The sequence below is a fragment of the Saccoglossus kowalevskii genome, chromosome 19, assembly GCF_978046115.1.
Source record: "Saccoglossus kowalevskii chromosome 19, keSacKowa6.1, whole genome shotgun sequence".
NCBI classification, from domain to species: Eukaryota; Metazoa; Hemichordata; class Enteropneusta; family Harrimaniidae; genus Saccoglossus; species Saccoglossus kowalevskii.
Genome location: NC_140659.1, coordinates 33,642,888 through 33,661,410, shown reverse-complemented (window position 1 = coordinate 33,661,410; position 18,523 = coordinate 33,642,888). Strand labels below are relative to the sequence as shown.

At 39.4% G+C, this 18,523-nt stretch overlaps 1 protein-coding gene across 1 annotated transcript; it reads left to right on the top strand.

Moving 5' to 3' along the window:
- The first annotated feature begins 5,639 nt into the window (after positions 1–5,639).
- Positions 5,640–18,167, top strand: LOC146731481 (uncharacterized). The gene is made up of 2 exons (XM_085493591.1): positions 5,640–5,932; positions 17,601–18,167. Exons 1-2 carry the CDS (start codon positions 5,709–5,711, stop codon positions 17,782–17,784), a joined length of 408 nt encoding a protein of 135 aa, XP_085349717.1. The 5' UTR covers positions 5,640–5,708; the 3' UTR covers positions 17,785–18,167.
- Positions 18,168–18,523: the final 356 nt, after the last annotated feature.

Here is an 18,523-nt window from a genome sequence, read left to right as displayed (position 1 = left end):
TCAGACCAGTTTACTGACATTAACACCCGCCCAATTTCACATCACTGATGATCAGACCAGTTCACTGACATTAACACATGCCAATTATCACATCACTGATTATCAGACCACTTCACTGACATGAACACATGCCCAATATCACATCACTGATTATCAAACCAGTTCACCGACATTAACACCCGCCCAATTTCACATCACTGATTATCAGACCAGTTCACTGACATTAACACCTGCCCAATATCACATCACTGATTATCAGACCAGTTTACTGACATTAACACCTGCCCAATTTCACATCACTGATAATCGACCAGTTCACTGACATTAACACCTGCCCAATTTCACATCACTGATTATCAGACCAGTTCACTGACATTAACATCTGCCCAATATCACATCACTGATGATCAGACCACTTCACTGACATTAACACATGCCCAATATCACATCACTGATTATCAGACCAGTTCACTGACATTAACACCCGACCAATTTCACATCACTGATTATCAGACCAGTTCACTGACATTAACACCTGCCCAATATCACATCACTGATGATCAGACCAGTTCACTGACATTAACACATGCCCAATATCACATCACTGATTATCAGACCACTTCACTGACATGAACACATGCCCAATATCACATCACTGATTATCAGACCAGTTCACTGACATTAACACCCGCCCAATTTCACATCACTGATTATCAGACCAGTTCACTGACATTAACACCTGCCCAATATCACATCACTGATTATCAGACCAGTTTACTGACATTAACACATGCCCAATTTCACATCACTGATTATCAGACCAGTTCACTGACATTAACACCTGCCCAATATCACATCACTGATTATCAGACCAGTTCACTGACATTAACACCTGCCCAATATCAGGTCACTGATTATCAGACCAGTTTACTGACATTAACACCTGCCCAATATCACATCACTGATTATCAAACCAGTTCACTGACATTAACACCCGCCCAATTTCACATCACTGATTATCAGACCAGTTGACTGACATTAACACCCGCCCAATTTCACATCACTGATTATCAGACCAGTTCACTGACATTAACACCTGCCCAATATCACATCACTGATTATCAGACCAGTTTACTGACATTAACACCTGCCCAATTTCACATCACTGATAATCGACCAGTTCACTGACATTAACACCTGCCCAATATCAGGTCACTGATTATCAGACCACTTCACTGACATGAACACATGCCCAATATCACATCACTGATTATCAGACCAGTTCACTGACATTAACACCCGCCCAATTTCACATCACTGATTATCAGACCAGTTCACTGACATTAACACCTGCCCAATATCACATCACTGATTATCAGACCAGTTTACTGACATTAACACATGCCCAATTTCACATCACTGATTATCAGACCAGTTCACTGACATTAACACCTGCCCAATATCACATCACTGATTATCAGACCAGTTCACTGACATTAACACCTGCCCAATATCAGGTCACTGATTATCAGACCAGTTTACTGACATTAACACCTGCCCAATATCACATCACTGATTATCAAACCAGTTCACTGACATTAACACCCGCCCAATTTCACATCACTGATTATCAGACCAGTTGACTGACATTAACACCCGCCCAATTTCACATCACTGATTATCAGACCAGTTCACTGACATTAACATCTGCCCAATATCACATCACTGATGATCAGACCAGTTCACTGACATTAACACATGCCCAATATCACATCACTGATTATCAGACCAGTTTACTGATATTAACACATGCCCAATATCACATCACTGATTATCAGACCAGTTCACTGACATTAACAACCGCCCAATTTCACATCACTGATTATCAGACCAGTTCACTGACATTAACACCTGCCCAATATCACATCACTGATGATCAGACCAGTTCACTGACATTAACACATGCCCATTATCACATTACTGATTATCAGACCACTTCACTGACATGAACGCATGCCCAATATCACATCACTGATTATCAGACCAGTTCACTGACATTAACACCCGCCCAATTTCACATCACTGATTATCAGACCAGTTCACTGACATTAACACCTGCCCAATATCACATCACTGATTATCAGACCAGTTCACTGACATTAACACCTGCCCAATATCAGGTCACTGATTATCAGACCAGTTTACTGACATTAACACCTGCCCAATATCACATCACTGATTATCAAACCAGTTCACTGACATTAACACCCGCCCAATTTCACATCACTGATTATCAGACAGTTGACTGACATTAACACCCGCCCAATTTCACATCACTGATTATCAGACCAGTTCACTGACATTAACACCTGCCCAATATCACATCACTGATTATCAGACCAGTTTACTGACATTAACACCTGCCCAATTTCACATCACTGATAATCGACCAGTTCACTGACATTAACACCTGCCCAATATCAGGTCACTGATTATCAGACCACTTCACTGACATGAACACATGCCCAATATCACATCACTGATTATCAGACCAGTTCACTGACATTAACACCCGCCCAATTTCACATCACTGATTATCAGACCAGTTCACTGACATTAACACCTGCCCAATATCACATCACTGATTATCAGACCAGTTTACTGACATTAACACATGCCCAATTTCACATCACTGATTATCAGACCAGTTCACTGACATTAACACCTGCCCAATATCACATCACTGATTATCAGACCAGTTCACTGACATTAACACCTGCCCAATATCAGGTCACTGATTATCAGACCAGTTTACTGACATTAACACCTGCCCAATATCACATCACTGATTATCAAACCAGTTCACTGACATTAACACCCGCCCAATTTCACATCACTGATTATCAGACCAGTTGACTGACATTAACACCCGCCCAATTTCACATCACTGATTATCAGACCAGTTCACTGACATTAACACCTGCCCAATATCACATCACTGATTATCAGACCAGTTTACTGACATTAACACCTGCCCAATTTCACATCACTGATAATCGACCAGTTCACTGACATTAACACCTGCGCAATTTCACATCACTGATTATCTAACAAGTTCACTGACATTAACATCTGCCCAATATCACATCACTGATGATCAGACCAGTTCACTGACATTAACACATGCCCAATATCACATCACTGATTATCAGACCAGTTTACTGATATTAACACATGCCCAATATCACATCACTGATTATCAGACCAGTTCACTGACATTAACAACCGCCCAATTTCACATCACTGATTATCAGACCAGTTCACTGACATTAACACCTGCCCAATATCACATCACTGATGTTCAGACCAGTTCACTGACATTAACACATGCCCATTATCACATTACTGATTATCAGACCACTTCACTGACATGAACGCATGCCCAATATCACATCACTGATTATCAGACCAGTTCACTGACATTAACACCCGCCCAATTTCACATCACTGATTATCAGACCAGTTCACTGACATTAACACCTGCCCAATATCACATCACTGAATATCAGACCAGTTTACTGACATTAACACATGCCCAATATCACATCACTGATTATCAGACCAGTTTACTGACATTAACACCTACCCAATATCACATCACTGATTATCAGACCAGTTCACTGACACTAACACCTGCCCAATATCACATCACTGATTATCAGACCAGTTTACTGACATTAACACCCGCCCAATTTCACATCACTGATTATCAGACCACTTCACAGACATTAACACATCACTGGTTATCAAACCAGTTCACTGACATTAATACATGCCCAATTTCACATCACTGATTATCGAACCAGTTTACTGACATTATCACATGCCCAATATCACATCACTGATTATCAGACCAGTTTACTGACATTAACACATGCCCAATATCACATCACTGATTAGCAGACCAGTTTACTGACATTAACACATGCCGAATATCACACCACTGATTATCAGACCAGTTCACTGACATTAACACCTGCCCAATATCAGGTCACTGATTATCAGACCAATTTACTGACATTAACACCTGCCCAATATCACATCACTGATTACCAGACCAGTTTACTGACATTAACACATGCCCAATATCACATCACTGATTATCAGACCAGTTTACTGACATTAACACCTGCCCAATTTCACATCACTGATTATCAGACCAGTTCACTGACATTAACACATGCCCAATATCACATCACTGATTATCAGACCACTTCACTGACATTAACACATGCCCAATATCACATCACTGATTATCAGACCAGTTCACTGACATTAACACCTGCACAATATCACATCACTGATGATCAGACCAGTTCACTGACATTAACACCTGCCCAATATCACATCACTGATTATCAGACCTGTTTACTGACATTAACACCTGCCCAATTTCACATCACTGATTATCAGACCAGTTCACTGACATTAACACCTGCCCAATATCACATCACTGATGATCAGACCAGTTCACTGACATTAACACATGCCCAATATCACATCACTGATTATCAGACCACTTCACAGACATTAACACATGCCCAATATCACATCACTGATTATCAGACCAGTTCACTGACATTAACACCCGCCCAATATCACATCACTGATTATCAGACCAGTTCACTGACATTAACACATGCCCAATATCACATCACTGATTATCAGACCAGTTTACTGACATTAACACATGCCCAATATCACATCACTGATTATCAGTCCAGTTTACTGACATTAACACCTGCCCAATTTCACATCACTGATTATCAGACCACTTCACTGACATTGACACATGCCCAATATCACATCACTGATTATCAGACCACTTCACTGACATTAACACATGCCCAATATCACATTACTGATTATCAGACCAGTTCACTGACATTAACTCCTGCCCAATATCACATCACTGATGATCAGACCAGTTCACTGACATTAACACCTGCCCAATATCACATCACTGATTATCAGACCAGTTTACTGACATTAACACCTGCCCAATTTCACATCACTGATTATCAGACCAGTTCACTGACATTAACACCTGCCCAATATCACATCACTGTTGATCAGACCAGTTGACTGACATTAACACATGCCCAATATCACATCACTGATTATCAGACCACTTCACTGACATTAACACATGCCCAATATCACATCACTGATTATCAGACCAGTTCACTGACATTAACACCCGCCCAATATCACATCACTGATTATCAGACCAGTTCACTGACATTAACACCTGCCCAATATCACATCACTGATTATCAGACCAGTTTATAGACATTAACACCTGCCCAATTTCACATCAATGATTATCGACCAGTTCACTGACATTAACACCTGCCCAATATCACATCACTGATTATCAGACCAGTTCACTGACATTAACACCTGCCCAATATCACATCACTGATGATCAGACCAGTTCACTGACATTAACACCTGCCCAATATCACATCACTGATTATCAGACCAGTTCACTGACATTAACACACGCCCAATATCACATCACATCAGTTGTGCGTTACATTTCAAGTCAGAGTATACAGGCTATTGCAAACAGTTGTCCAGCACTGCATTACATTTCTGTGCATGGATGCCACTGGGTGCAGGCTCCAGCTTTGGCTGTCCTCGCAATGAACTGTGAGTGTCTACAATATGTTGACTTGACAAGCTGCTGGGAACTTGATGATGAAACTATCTTGGTATTAATAATATCTCATCCTGGACTGAAATATCTTTCTTTAGCAAAAATATATGGCATAACAAATGTTGTAATCGACATGCTGGCAAGAACTTGTTCTGCTTTTGAACATCTTAATATTCAGGGTTGTTGGAGGATTACAAATTCAGTCATACGGTAAGTTTTATTTTAAGCTTTATTCACAAATAGAGGCACTGTGCTTTATTATTCCCCATTCAGGTGCAGCCTGGAAAAGGGACTACTAATTCGGGTTTTTAATTTACCGTCTTCAAAATTGTTTCAGAAATTCTGCAGCAGATATCAATGAAAGCAGGTTGATGAACAATAATTTTTTGACCATGCAACAATTTTTTTTCCAGATCTGAAAATCCTAAGTGGATATTTTTCATGATTTTCATCAAAAATTACCTCTCCCAGCAACATTGACAGAACAACTGCGCATACTCAGAATAAATTAATTACTGTAAAATACTTTATTTTCGCTGAAGGAATGATTTAGTTAAAATAGAATCCAGAGAGTATACCTTTTTAGTTCCCGTTCGGACGCAGTCCGAAAACGGGGACTTATGTTTTGACCTCCGTGTGTGCGTGCGTCCGGACCTGTATCTTAGAAATGCCTTGACCAATCACAATCAAACTTTACACATACACCATACATGATATTATACATATGCACATCAATTTGTTTCACGATCTGATTCAAGATGGCCGAATAACGGCCATTTTTGTGCTAAAATCATCAAAATCAAGCATTTCTCGGCTGTTTACTGATGGGTTTTGTTCAAACTTGGTATATACATTAGACATAATAGGACCTTGATGCAAATAATTTTGTTTTTCAGATAAGATTCAAAATGGCCGACTGGCGGCCATTTTGTATTAATGAATGTGGTTCTCGTGCCATATCTCTGACTTGGTTTCACTGATTATGTTCAAATTTTAAATATTCATTATACATCATGTCATAGATAGACAGATATATTGGTTTGACGATCCTATTCAAAATGACCAAATGGTGGCCTTTTTTGTGCTAAACAATCATCAAATATCAAGCATTTCTGGCATTTATGGATGGATTTCGTTCAAACTTGGTACATATATCAGACATTACAGGTTCCTGATGCACATCATTTATTTTTCAGATCGGATTCAAAATGGCTGTCTGGCGGCCATTTTGTTTTAATGATTGGGCTTCTAGAGCCATATCTCTTGAATGCTTTGACTGATTATATTCAAATTTTATATATTCGTTATACATCATGTTATATATATACATGTATTCAAAATGGCTGATTTTGAATGCTGTTCCAGAGCAATTTCTCTCAATATGGACAAGTACTTGTTTGACGATCAGATACAAATTTCAATCATTTTAATGTTAAAAAAATCATATTCCTGACATGGTTATACTCCTGCTATATTACTATAAACAAAACTATATATTTTAAATTTGATAACTAACGGGGACTGTGCCATGCATGGCTTGTTTCCTATATTTTACTTTCAACTCGTCTTAAATCAATCAAAATAAATTCCATACAAAACACCCAAAAAGTCTTTTCAGTGAATATAAATTCCAGCTAAAATAAAGTATTTTGCCTTAGATTAGATCTGTAAGTTATTATATTACTGTTTATATTTTGTTCGGCTCAGTGGTTTCCTTCACTAGTTAGTAGAAGAACTAGTAGCCATATTTGATTGCAGGAACTTCAAGAAGGCAGCATAACAGATGTGTTTGCAAAGGTAGGTTCTCCATTTTCAGTGAAATTGAATGTATTGGGGGTGAGATTGGTGTACATCCCGTGACATACCGATGTGTAATAATAATAATAATAATCTTTATTGATAAATGTAACCTTAATTCAGATATTGTTCGTGATACAATAAAGTTAAATGTTGAACATTAGAGAACAAAAACACAAAACAAAGCAAAAACATTTTTTTTTATTAGATTTAATGTAGTTTTCTCTCATTAAGAAACCTTGGTATACAAATTTGGCTAAATTAATTAACATGTTTTTGTCTTTTGTTTTAAGTATATTTACTAGTTTTTCTTGCTTGTTTTGATTGGTCGGTGTTGCAAAACATTTGTTTAGGCTGTCTTGTCTTAATGCATCATAGTGTGATCACGTTAGGAGGAAATGTTTTTCATCCTCAATCTCTCCATTCTGGCAAATTTGACATTTTCTATCTTGTAAGGCGTGGTTTGTGTATCTGCCTTTCTCAATTTGTGGAGTATGTGCACTTATCCTTAATTTTGTCAATGCTGACCTATGGAATGGATTTTTGACTATTTCAAGATAACTTTCTCTTTAATGCATCTGTAAGTGCGTAGTTTGTTTCTATGGTTGCCTCCCTTTTTGTCATCGAATAGAAAGTTATCACAGTGACTTTGAAATGTCTGTTTTATGTTCTCCTTGACTGTGGTAATAAGTTTGTTAATAGTTTTAGGAGTGTGGTTTTTCCAGATGTCATCCTTGTTTACCAAATTTAAAGTTTGTTTGATGCTTGACACCCAGTTTGGTGTGCCAGCTTTGTCTAGAGTGATACCTAGTCTATATGCCTCATTTAGAAGAGTGTATTCTGGCTTCTGTGATATTTTTATCCAATATTTTACCATCTGAATTGTACTAGTAACAGTGAGAGGGTAGCGACCCAACTCCATCAGGCATGCTATGTTAGATGATTTGCAATTTACTTTTAAGAGAAATTTAATGTGTATTTTTTCTGCTGGGTTATTGTTGTTGAAAATATTTTGTTTTGATTTAATATTGTTGCTTGACCAGATCTCAGTGCAGTACAGTAAAACTGGTTTTATAATAGTCACACAAACAGTTACCCTGTCTGTATGTGTGCCTGTCCATTCCACTGATATCTCAAGAACCGTATGTTGGTTTTTAATGAAACTTGGTGTATACAATGTAGATGCTCTGGGCTAATGCGCATATTTGATTAGGTTTTGGTTGAAAATTTTCAGCTATTCCTTTACTGTTCCACTGATATCTAAAGAGCCATTCATTAGTTTTGATAAAACTTGGTACATAGATGCTCTGGACTAATGTACAGATGTGATTAGTTTTGGGTAAAAATCCATGCATATAATTAACCTTATTTGCATAATGATTAGTCAATTTTTGTCTTTTCCACTGATATCTTAAGTACTAATCATCACATTTCAATGAAACTTACATAGATACATAGGACGATAAACATATGTGAAATATTAATTACCTAATGTTCAGCTTTTGATATTTCAAGCACTATTACCGGTACTTCATTACTTTTCAATGAAACTTGGTACATAGATGCTCTAGAACAATCCAAAGACCTGATTAATTTTAAGTAAAATTGTGTGCATATTAAACAACTATAATTAGTTAATTTTTGGCTTTTACACTGACTAATTATCTAATTATCCCATTTCAATGAATCTTGGTAAATAGATTTTCTAGGACAATGCACAGACCTGATTAGTTTTAGGTTAAAATTAGTGCATATTAATTATCTAATTTGCATAATTAGCCAATTTTCATCTTTTACACTTATATCACATGTACTAATTATTCCATTTCAATGAAACTTGGTACATTGATGCTCCAGAACAATGCACAGACCCACTCAGTTTTGAATTATAATCAGATCATATTAATTACCTAATTTGCACAATAAATCATAATATTTGGTTATAATCAAATTTCAATGAAACTTCGTACATAGATGGTCTGTGACAGTACTTATCTTAACAATGAATCTTGGTACATATGTACACTAACACAATGTGATGATCTAATTAGTTTTAGATTTGTATACATCTATAATAATTACCTAATTTGCATAATAATTTACTTTTCGCTTTCCACTAATTTAGGTAGGATTAATCATCACATTATAATGAAACTTTGTACATGTGCACCCTGAGACAATATGCAACCTAAATCTATGCATAATAATTGCTTAATTTGTATAATAATTAATTTGGTTCATTGAGGTAATCCACAGACATGATTAGTTTAATGTTGATAAACATGCATATTGATTATCTATTATTAGTCCATCTAAAAAAATCAGATTTAAATTGAATTCATCGCAGAGGTGCTCTAGAATAAATTAGATTAAAAACCATGAATGCAAAATCAAATGTATTTTCTGTATGTATAATAAATTTTGATAATGTGAATCACATTTTTTTCATGTTATGCATCTCAAATAGACAAAAATTAGTTGCCAAGCTTCTCGTTTGAAAAGCAAATCTTAAATTTTGAATTAATTTTAATGTGTCTCCAATACTCACAGCACACGGGAGTTCTTTCTAAGCTTTCTTTGATTAGATATGTTTTGACAGGGATATAAATGTCACTGTGTAAAAGTTGTTTTATTTTAAAACATGCTTTCAAAGCCCTATTTGCTAAATCATCTTGTGCTGTATGGAGCTTGCCTGAACTACTTAATTTGACTCCCAGGTAAGAATAATTAGAAACTGTTTCATGTTCAACATTATTAATATGAAATTTATGCTTGGTGAGTTTTTCCTGTTATATTGAATATAATAACTTTGGTTATATTGATATGTTGATGATATGTTGCCATTTTTCACAATAAATACCTAAAGTTTAAAGCATTTTGAAGACCTGTGTTTGATTTAGATAACAGAAGTAGATCATCTGGCAGGGAAGATGACTATTTAGTAAAGAAGGAGAATCAGTGTTTGAATTTTCTAAATATTCTTCAATATCGTTGACATATATTAAATAGTAATGGACTTGTTGGACGCCTCTTTGGAATGGGAATGCTTCTGTTAAGCCATTTTTTAATTTTAATTTTATACAACTCGATGAGCTACTAGTAGTGCAGATTGATTGGATGATTTTGTGAAATTTTCCTGAAATACAATTTTTTAAGAGTTTGTACAAAAGACCTTGACGCCAAATTGAATCAAATGCCGTTTCGAAATCTATGAAGCAGGCGTAAATGTATTTATTTTGACTAGTGTGTTTTAATACAAATATATGATCGCTTGTACTAAACTATTAGGGTTGTCCAAACCCGTTTCTGTACCTAATCATACCTACCAGAAAGTCCATGAAAATAATAAATTCCATTTATTACTCGTTAGGCTTAACTACAGATTAACTACAGGCCTCTCCTAAGGGGTCACTATCAGGATGCTCGTGAGGCCTGATCCAATCATTCTCACAAACGTTTCCGCTGCACCAACGGGCTGCCGAAAGCTTGTGGTGAGGTGGGCGTTTTTCTACAGACTTTCTGGTAGGTATGATTAAGTAAACAAACAGGTTTTTACAACCCTAATAGTTTACTACATCACCTACAAGAAAGACCGTGGAAATAATAAATTCCATTTATTACTAGTGAGGGAGGTAGGGAAGCTCCGACAGCTGAAATGTATATTTTTCAACACAAAAAAAAAGGTCAAAAAACTGAGAGAAATCAAAACTACTCACTAACAAAGAGTCTTGGCCCACTTAGGCGACTTTCAGGGACTGAGTGCCTCGAAAGTAGACCCCCCAATATGGGGAGGCTTACTAATGCCGGTCGACTGAACAATGAAATAGGGTCCCAACAATTTTAATGCATCAAAGCAGTGTATTGCTGGGGTTTGATAGCGCCAAACAAAACCGGCAGCGTCAAGCAAAGGAGGCAATCTGATTAAAATCTGATGTAGTGTACAGGCTTTAATTATTTTGGCTATAAACTTATTTTAATTTTATTTTTTATTACTTTTGTTATTAATGCCTTTTTATTTTATTACTTTACTTTGATTTTGAGATTTTTTTTTTAATTTCGCCCTACATACATCTGATCCGACGCCTATGTAAGTCCCGTTCAAATCTCGCGTAAGTAACAGCCAATCACAGCCCTCTTTTATACAGGCTGTCGGTTGCTTACTTTTCAGTGTAGCGATACTCTACGTGCAATCTTTCTGTACATTATATTTTGCTCACTTGAATAAACCATTAATAGAAAATTGCTAGTATATTTTTTTTTACAAAAGAAATTCCACAGCATTTTACAATTTTTTTCATTACATTAAATATTTTGTTTCACTTCTAACAAATATGTACACTTCCTGATAAATCTTCGCCAGCCAAAGTTCGTTTATACAGTCATCACTTCAATTTAACATCAAACACTGAGCATAATTATCTAGAATGGAAGCAAACAAATAAGTAAATCGTAATGATTAGAACACTGTAAACAATTGTATAACGGTCACCAGCCCACGGCATCGACGCAGAAAACTGGAGCAAACAAATATTTCCTGATCAATTGCGATGTGTTCCAAATAAAAAATATTTTATTCCAGTCCAAATCAGCTCAATCACTTTAATAAAGAGTTATTGTATAATGTACAGAATGTTGATACATTTTGATGAATGTTTACAGCTACGGCTTCAATACTGTAGACGATTTTGGCCCAATCGTCAACAAAACATCACCTGTCTCCAGGGTAAGCGACTGACGCTCGAGCCAAAAGAAAAAACTGTTTACATAGTGACATACTTCGTGTTCGCCTTATCCATAGGCTCCAGGGGGGGTCGTAACGCCATTAGACCAACGACAAGTACCAGTCAGGAGGATTAGCTTCCGTAACACCAATCAATGTACGGTCTCCATCTGGATTCATACAAATGTCTGGTGCCGTCCGACTGTGCCAAAGCGAGGAACTTGGACAACTTTGCAGAAAAGCCTAGTGCTTGGTTTATTGACAGCCTCCACGCGTGAATATGGAATAGAGCGGGCTCATCGGTAGAGTGCCGTCCGGCTGGGACAACAGATCCGGGAGATTCGGCGACTCAACTGGAAGTTCCAGCAACATTGGGAGCCAGACCTTCACAGGTCAATTGGGCGCTACCCAAGTCAGAAGACAGGTGGGCTTGAGTCACAACTTCTCCAACACTTGGCTCCCACTTGGAAGGGTAGAACAGCGTAAGCATAGATGGATAGAGCGTCCATGGCGAAAGCGCTCGTCTCTGAGAGGAGTGACACGTACGCCGGGAGCTTGGCATTCCAGTGATTGGCAAACAGAACCATCTGGGGCCCATCCCAGAGACAAAACTGCAGGTCCGCCACGCATTAGGGAGGGGGGTGGTCTGCCACTCGGTGTTCTGGAACTGGATACGTCTCGAGAGGGCGTCTACAGCGCTGTTGCGTATCCCTGGGAGGTGGTAAGCCGATAGCTCAACCGGGTTATCCAGGCACCAAAGGAGAATCTCCTCCGCTAGCTTCGACAACGTGGGGGAACGTGTCCCTCCTTTCCTTGACACTACTAAGGTGTTGTCTGTCCAAAGCAGGACTCTGTGATGGTGTGCGACTCCCTGAAAAATTTCAGACAGTAGAACGGTCTGCAACTCCAACCAATAGATGTGGCGGCCTAAATATGCGGACAGCCCCATCCCTGGGGCGATGCATCTGTAATGAGAGTCAGCGAGGGAGTCGTCGGATCTAGGGGAGTTCCTGTTTCCAAGTACCATGTGTCGTTCCGCCAAAGGAGGGCAGTCATTGCTTGGTCCGATGATCGAACCCCTGAACGTCAGGTTTCGCATGTGGATCCTGTAAGCACCTCTGAATTGGATGAGACCGGAGAGGCAGACGACGAACTGAAGTCATCAGTTCGTGTATCGACACCAATCCCAATGACAGGAGTTGGCTGGTGAACTCTACAAGAGAGTTGCATCGCTCCTGCGAGGGTGAACAAGCCCTTGATCCATGTCGAACTGCATACCCAGAAAAACCAGGCTGTAGGATAGTATTGGGTTGGACTTGGCAATATTTATTGAAAAGGAGGAGAATCTGCGTCAAAAGCACGTGCTCCACTAAAGCCTCCCTGTCTCAGTTGTGTAATAACCAGTCGTCAAGATGTGGGTTCGGATAGGCAGACGACCAGTGTAGCAGCTGGGTCACCTGTCTTAGCACACTGGTGAAGACATACGGTGCCGTGCACAGACCGAAAATAAAGGCGGTAAACTTTGCCCTCAGATGGGAATCTGAGATACCGGCTGCATGAGTGGTGAATCATAATGTGGAGGTAAGCGTCGCTCATATCCAGCGATGCCCGCTGGTGTTTCTATCCGGAAGCGCTTAAGTTCCACAAACCCGTTCAGGCGACTGAAGTCTAGAACTGGACGCCACCCCCCCAACTCTTGGGAACAAGGAAGATGTGGGAAAGAACCCTGGCAATAAATACGGGGCTTGCTACTTCCTGTCGGATCGTCCCCGCCTTGACCTTATCCCTCGACAAAAGACCTGAGGGAGGGTGAGGACTCAGAGGAGGAGGAGACTGAAGAGGAATCTGATACCCTGCGCCAAGCTGGTATGTGCTACATAAGGCACGATCCCATTGGAAGGAGCGGACGGGGATTCGGAGCTAGTGCTACCCGAACTCCAGCCTCCAGTATGTTAGGACGAAGAGGGGGAGACTGAGCCCGAGGACTCTGGGGAGGGAGACCCGGAGTCGTACCACCATCCATGTCCAGGCAGCCGGCGAACCTTCAAAGAGACTTCGCGGCCCCCTGGTCCCCAGAAGTGTCAGAACACCCACCACCAACACCACAACGTTTCTTGGGCTTTCTCTGACGCTTCCCGCTACTAGTCTTTTTCTGCCCCTTCGAAGGAGACTATGAGCGCTTTGATCCTCGCTGGTTGTGGCTCAGAGCGGAGGACTTACTGCCTGGGCTGCCTTGTAGTTTTAGTTAGAACCATTGACCAGAAGGACTAGCTACATTGGCCAACAGGGACAATTGCTTAAATTGGATACGCTGATCCTCAGCAACCGCCAAACCATTCACCGCATCCACTAACCGTCCACTAAATAGCCGGTCACGGATTAGGATAGGCGCACAGACCCAGAACTGCCTCACGCTCAGCCGAAACCGCTCCTGTCAAGAGGGCAGTATGGACTTACAAGATATCACACATAGCGACTCTCTGCGTCGCCAGGGACTGGCCCATCTGCCCGAGGATCGAGGTTTGCTGTTGAGCTGACGCTCTAACACTAAAGAAGCCCATTCTATAAACTTGATGGGTCTAAGTTCCGCCCGTAAAGCCCTATGCACTAGTAGGCATTGGTGCCGGTCAAATGACCACGCAACGTGGCCTTCTCGATCTGCACTACCCGCCATAACAAAAGTATGGGTACCGGGATAAGGACAGGGAACCTATGGAGAGACTGTGGTACCACGTGAGTGTCCAACACCGGGACCTATCAACGGTTCACATAGCCCCAATGGGATATCGATTCACCCAACGGAAGGCATTGGACGTGACCGCTCCAAAACCAGGTTTAAGCTGTTTGTCCTTTTCTCCCGAAGGGTACCAATCACCCCTCCATCACCCTCTGAGCCTCCTCCATAGCCTGGGTCACACGAGGCACTCAGGGGAGTTGGCCAACGGGCGTACAAGTCTCGCGGCCATCACTGCCTGGTTCACAAGCTGCAACCTTAACTGCATATTAGTAAGGGACAGCTGGGCTCCGGTTGGTTGGGTATCCTGTGACTGCCCCGACAAAGATGAGACGAGAAACGACAAAGCGCTCACCCCCCTCCTGTTGGAGAAATGGTAGCTGCACCCCATAAGAGGGTTGCATACCGCCCTGTACAGGGGTACCAACACTGGAGTCCCCTCGCAGAGTCATAAGTGGGGGCACTCTGCACGGCTTGGAAAGACGCAGGAAACAATGCCTGGTTAGCCCGAGCCTGGGGGGGGGGTATGGAAGAGGACGCGTAAGGCGATCCGTTCCAGGGATAGAGCCCCCTTTATTAAAAAAGTGGATGCTCCCTTTCCCACTGATGTGAGTTGTCCCCCCACTGACCCTCTAAAGGAGAGATCACTAGGAGAATGGGACACACTTGACCCTAGCCCTGGTGGTGGAGGTACAGGCAGTATCTCAGCTTGTGCTTGTATCCTGACATAACCGAGCGTGAAAGGCAATAAGCGGGACCCAAACAGGCATTGTTTAAGGCAGAATGAGCATGTCTTGCGTCCCAACTGTTGTGTCGGGACATACTTTGTATTTTTTACGACTTAGGTGTACTGCAGTTTGAAAAAATTACGAAAAATGAGATAGTGAAAGAAACAAGAAAATTCACCGCGCCAGAATTCAGAATCTGGGTGAATAAAAACTGAGCCAGCGATTCAACTAACACAGGTAAAAAATGGGTCCCCTAATAATGGAAAGCCTTTACCGTAATGGAGTCGATCACCAACACTAGATCAAACTTTGTATGGTGATCATGCATATTAGGTTATAGGTGCACATCATATTTTTTTCAAAATCCAAACCAAAATGGCCGCTCACGGCCAATTTGTTTTTTTCTTTTTGTGCTGATTCCTCTGAAAAATATGGCCCGATTCAGTTCAAAGTGTGTACTGCAAAGTAACACAACATGTTTTGTCTTGAGATTTGATCAAATTTGTCGAAATGGTTGCCATTTTGTCAAAAAAATGTAAAATCATATTCATTTATTAGGTTACAGTGCAGGCAATATTTTTTTTGGAGATACTTGTTCATGCTGTTTCCTCTGTAAGATATACTGAAATATGACTAATTTTCACTGGGTTTAAATTTCACTGATTAAGCATTTCAGGCATATTCAGTGGGTTTAAATACACGGTTTTATCATTTACATAATGTGTTCTATGCTCAATTTTACATGTTCACTGGGTTTTAATTTAGCGCATTTACCAGTTTTTAACTCAAACAATATTTATTTACTCACTGTTTACTATAGCCAGAACGCTGTATGTGTATTCACTTTCAGGTTAGTTCTTCCGCCGATTTCTCGCAACCAGCAACGCAAATTTTTATTTGGGATTTCGAGAAACATAACATGAATCGTTGTGGCATTCATAACACAACACCTCTCCATGTTTCAACTTTTAAGTGGTCAGTTAACAAGGTCTTTCATAGTAGCATTTCTATGGGATTGACGTACTAGCATGAATGGGTTCAGTTATCAATGTTCACTGCTGACATCATCTGACTGGCCCTCTAGAGGCGAAATGACGCCAAGCAAAGCGGGCGTTTGTCTGCTTCACAGCCCGTTTTATACCCGATATTTAAGGCATTTCGCAGCACATACAAGTTGTTTTTATCAACAGAATTCATTCATAGATCTCAAATTTCATGTACAGAGTGTCAAAAGCCACACCTTTGCTCCCCTTTAAATAATCTCCACAAATTTCTATGTTTATTTTCCATGTTTCTGTAATTATACAAAAAATGAGAACAGAGATAATTATCAGCTTTGTAGTGAATATTAAATGACTTCAATTACTTTAATAGTTGTGTGAGCATATCAACTTTTTAAATAAATCTATCCACAAAAAATACGAAGCATCCGCAAAAAAAGAACACTGTCAACGCTGCTATTTGACAAATCTGGGAATAATGAGAAATATTACTTTAAATTTGCTTATCATGCATTTATAAATTTCGTAGATGAAAGTAGGAAAAATTTAAAATGCCGTAACTCGTCCACAAATTGACTGATTTGAACAGAAACGATGACGATCTGGCTAGAAAGGCTAAATCTGCATCTGTGTGTTCGACACAAGAATGACATTACGAAAACATACAAAGCAGGTAATAAACTACCAGCAAAGTCTGCTGTGGCAAGCATAGCACCAGTGTAATCCAGAATTCACACCTACATAATAGGCATAGTGGTCAGAGATACAACCTGATGTTTGAAGTGAAGTAGATGAGAATGTTTGAGAAGTGAGTTTCAGACATTTAACCATTTCATCACCTTAGCAAATGTCCTCACCCCAATTTTCTGTACCAATATTTATATTTTTGTTATTTCAGATTACTAGGCGATTGTTGCCCCAAATTACGTAAACTAGAAGTTTCAGATTGCCGTGATATAAATGAAGCCAGCTTAGCTCGATTACGAGTGAAGGGAATTGATATTGATGTGAGAGCGCCTCCTGGAGGTAGAGAACCACACCCAGCTGTCTTGCCATATCCAGCATTGTTCCATCAGATATAAAAAACATGGGCTGATAACTTCACAATAGCAGTGCTAACAAATTTGTACATTTGTCAAAATATATGTGGTTATCAATAAAGTTTACAATCAAGTCTTTTAATGGATTTTTTTGTTTTTTTATGTTGACAATAAGAATAATCTTTATTGCATCATTTATCATATCCTTATTTTGATTTGGAAATTACAACAAAAACAAAAAATTGAGGAAGTAGCAAAATAGAAAAGGATTTAAAAAAAAGAGAAATAGCTGGTATTTTTTTGTAATGCTTGGCACTGAAACAATTAGATGTAGCTTGCTAGTTTTGTTATTTTTTGGCTGTTATTGCTTGTTGTAATCAATTGGTATTTATGTTGTTGCAATGTATTAAACTGATTTCCTTCCATATTTCAGTTCTTTCATTTTCATACAGCATGCATTCAATTATGAAGCTCATTTCGTATTCAATCTCATTTTGGTCGCAAGCAGTGCACTTTCTGCCACTACAAGGAATTTTTTGGTATTGTCCTTTCTCTATTTCTAAACTATGGGCGCTAATTCTCAATTTTGTTACAACTGCTCTATGTTTTGCAGCTTATTATTGGTGCTCGAAATGAGTTGTGATCGAATTTGAATAATTCAGGATTCAATTCTCGATCCCATTTTCTAATATTTTAATTTTCTACATGTATATGGTCATCATTTTCAAATTGGGTGCATATTAGCTTGCACAACATTACAATTATGGGTGCATGTAAACAA

Bases quoted from the DNA above. Each gene is read 5' to 3' on its own strand.
- LOC146731481 (XM_085493591.1), top strand. From the start codon at position 5,709: ATGAACTGTGAGTGTCTACAATATGTTGACTTGACAAGCTGCTGGGAA. The intron at 5,933-17,600 runs GTAAGTTTTATT...TTGTTATTTCAG, and splicing joins ATTACAAATTCAGTCATACG to ATTACTAGGCGATTGTTGCC.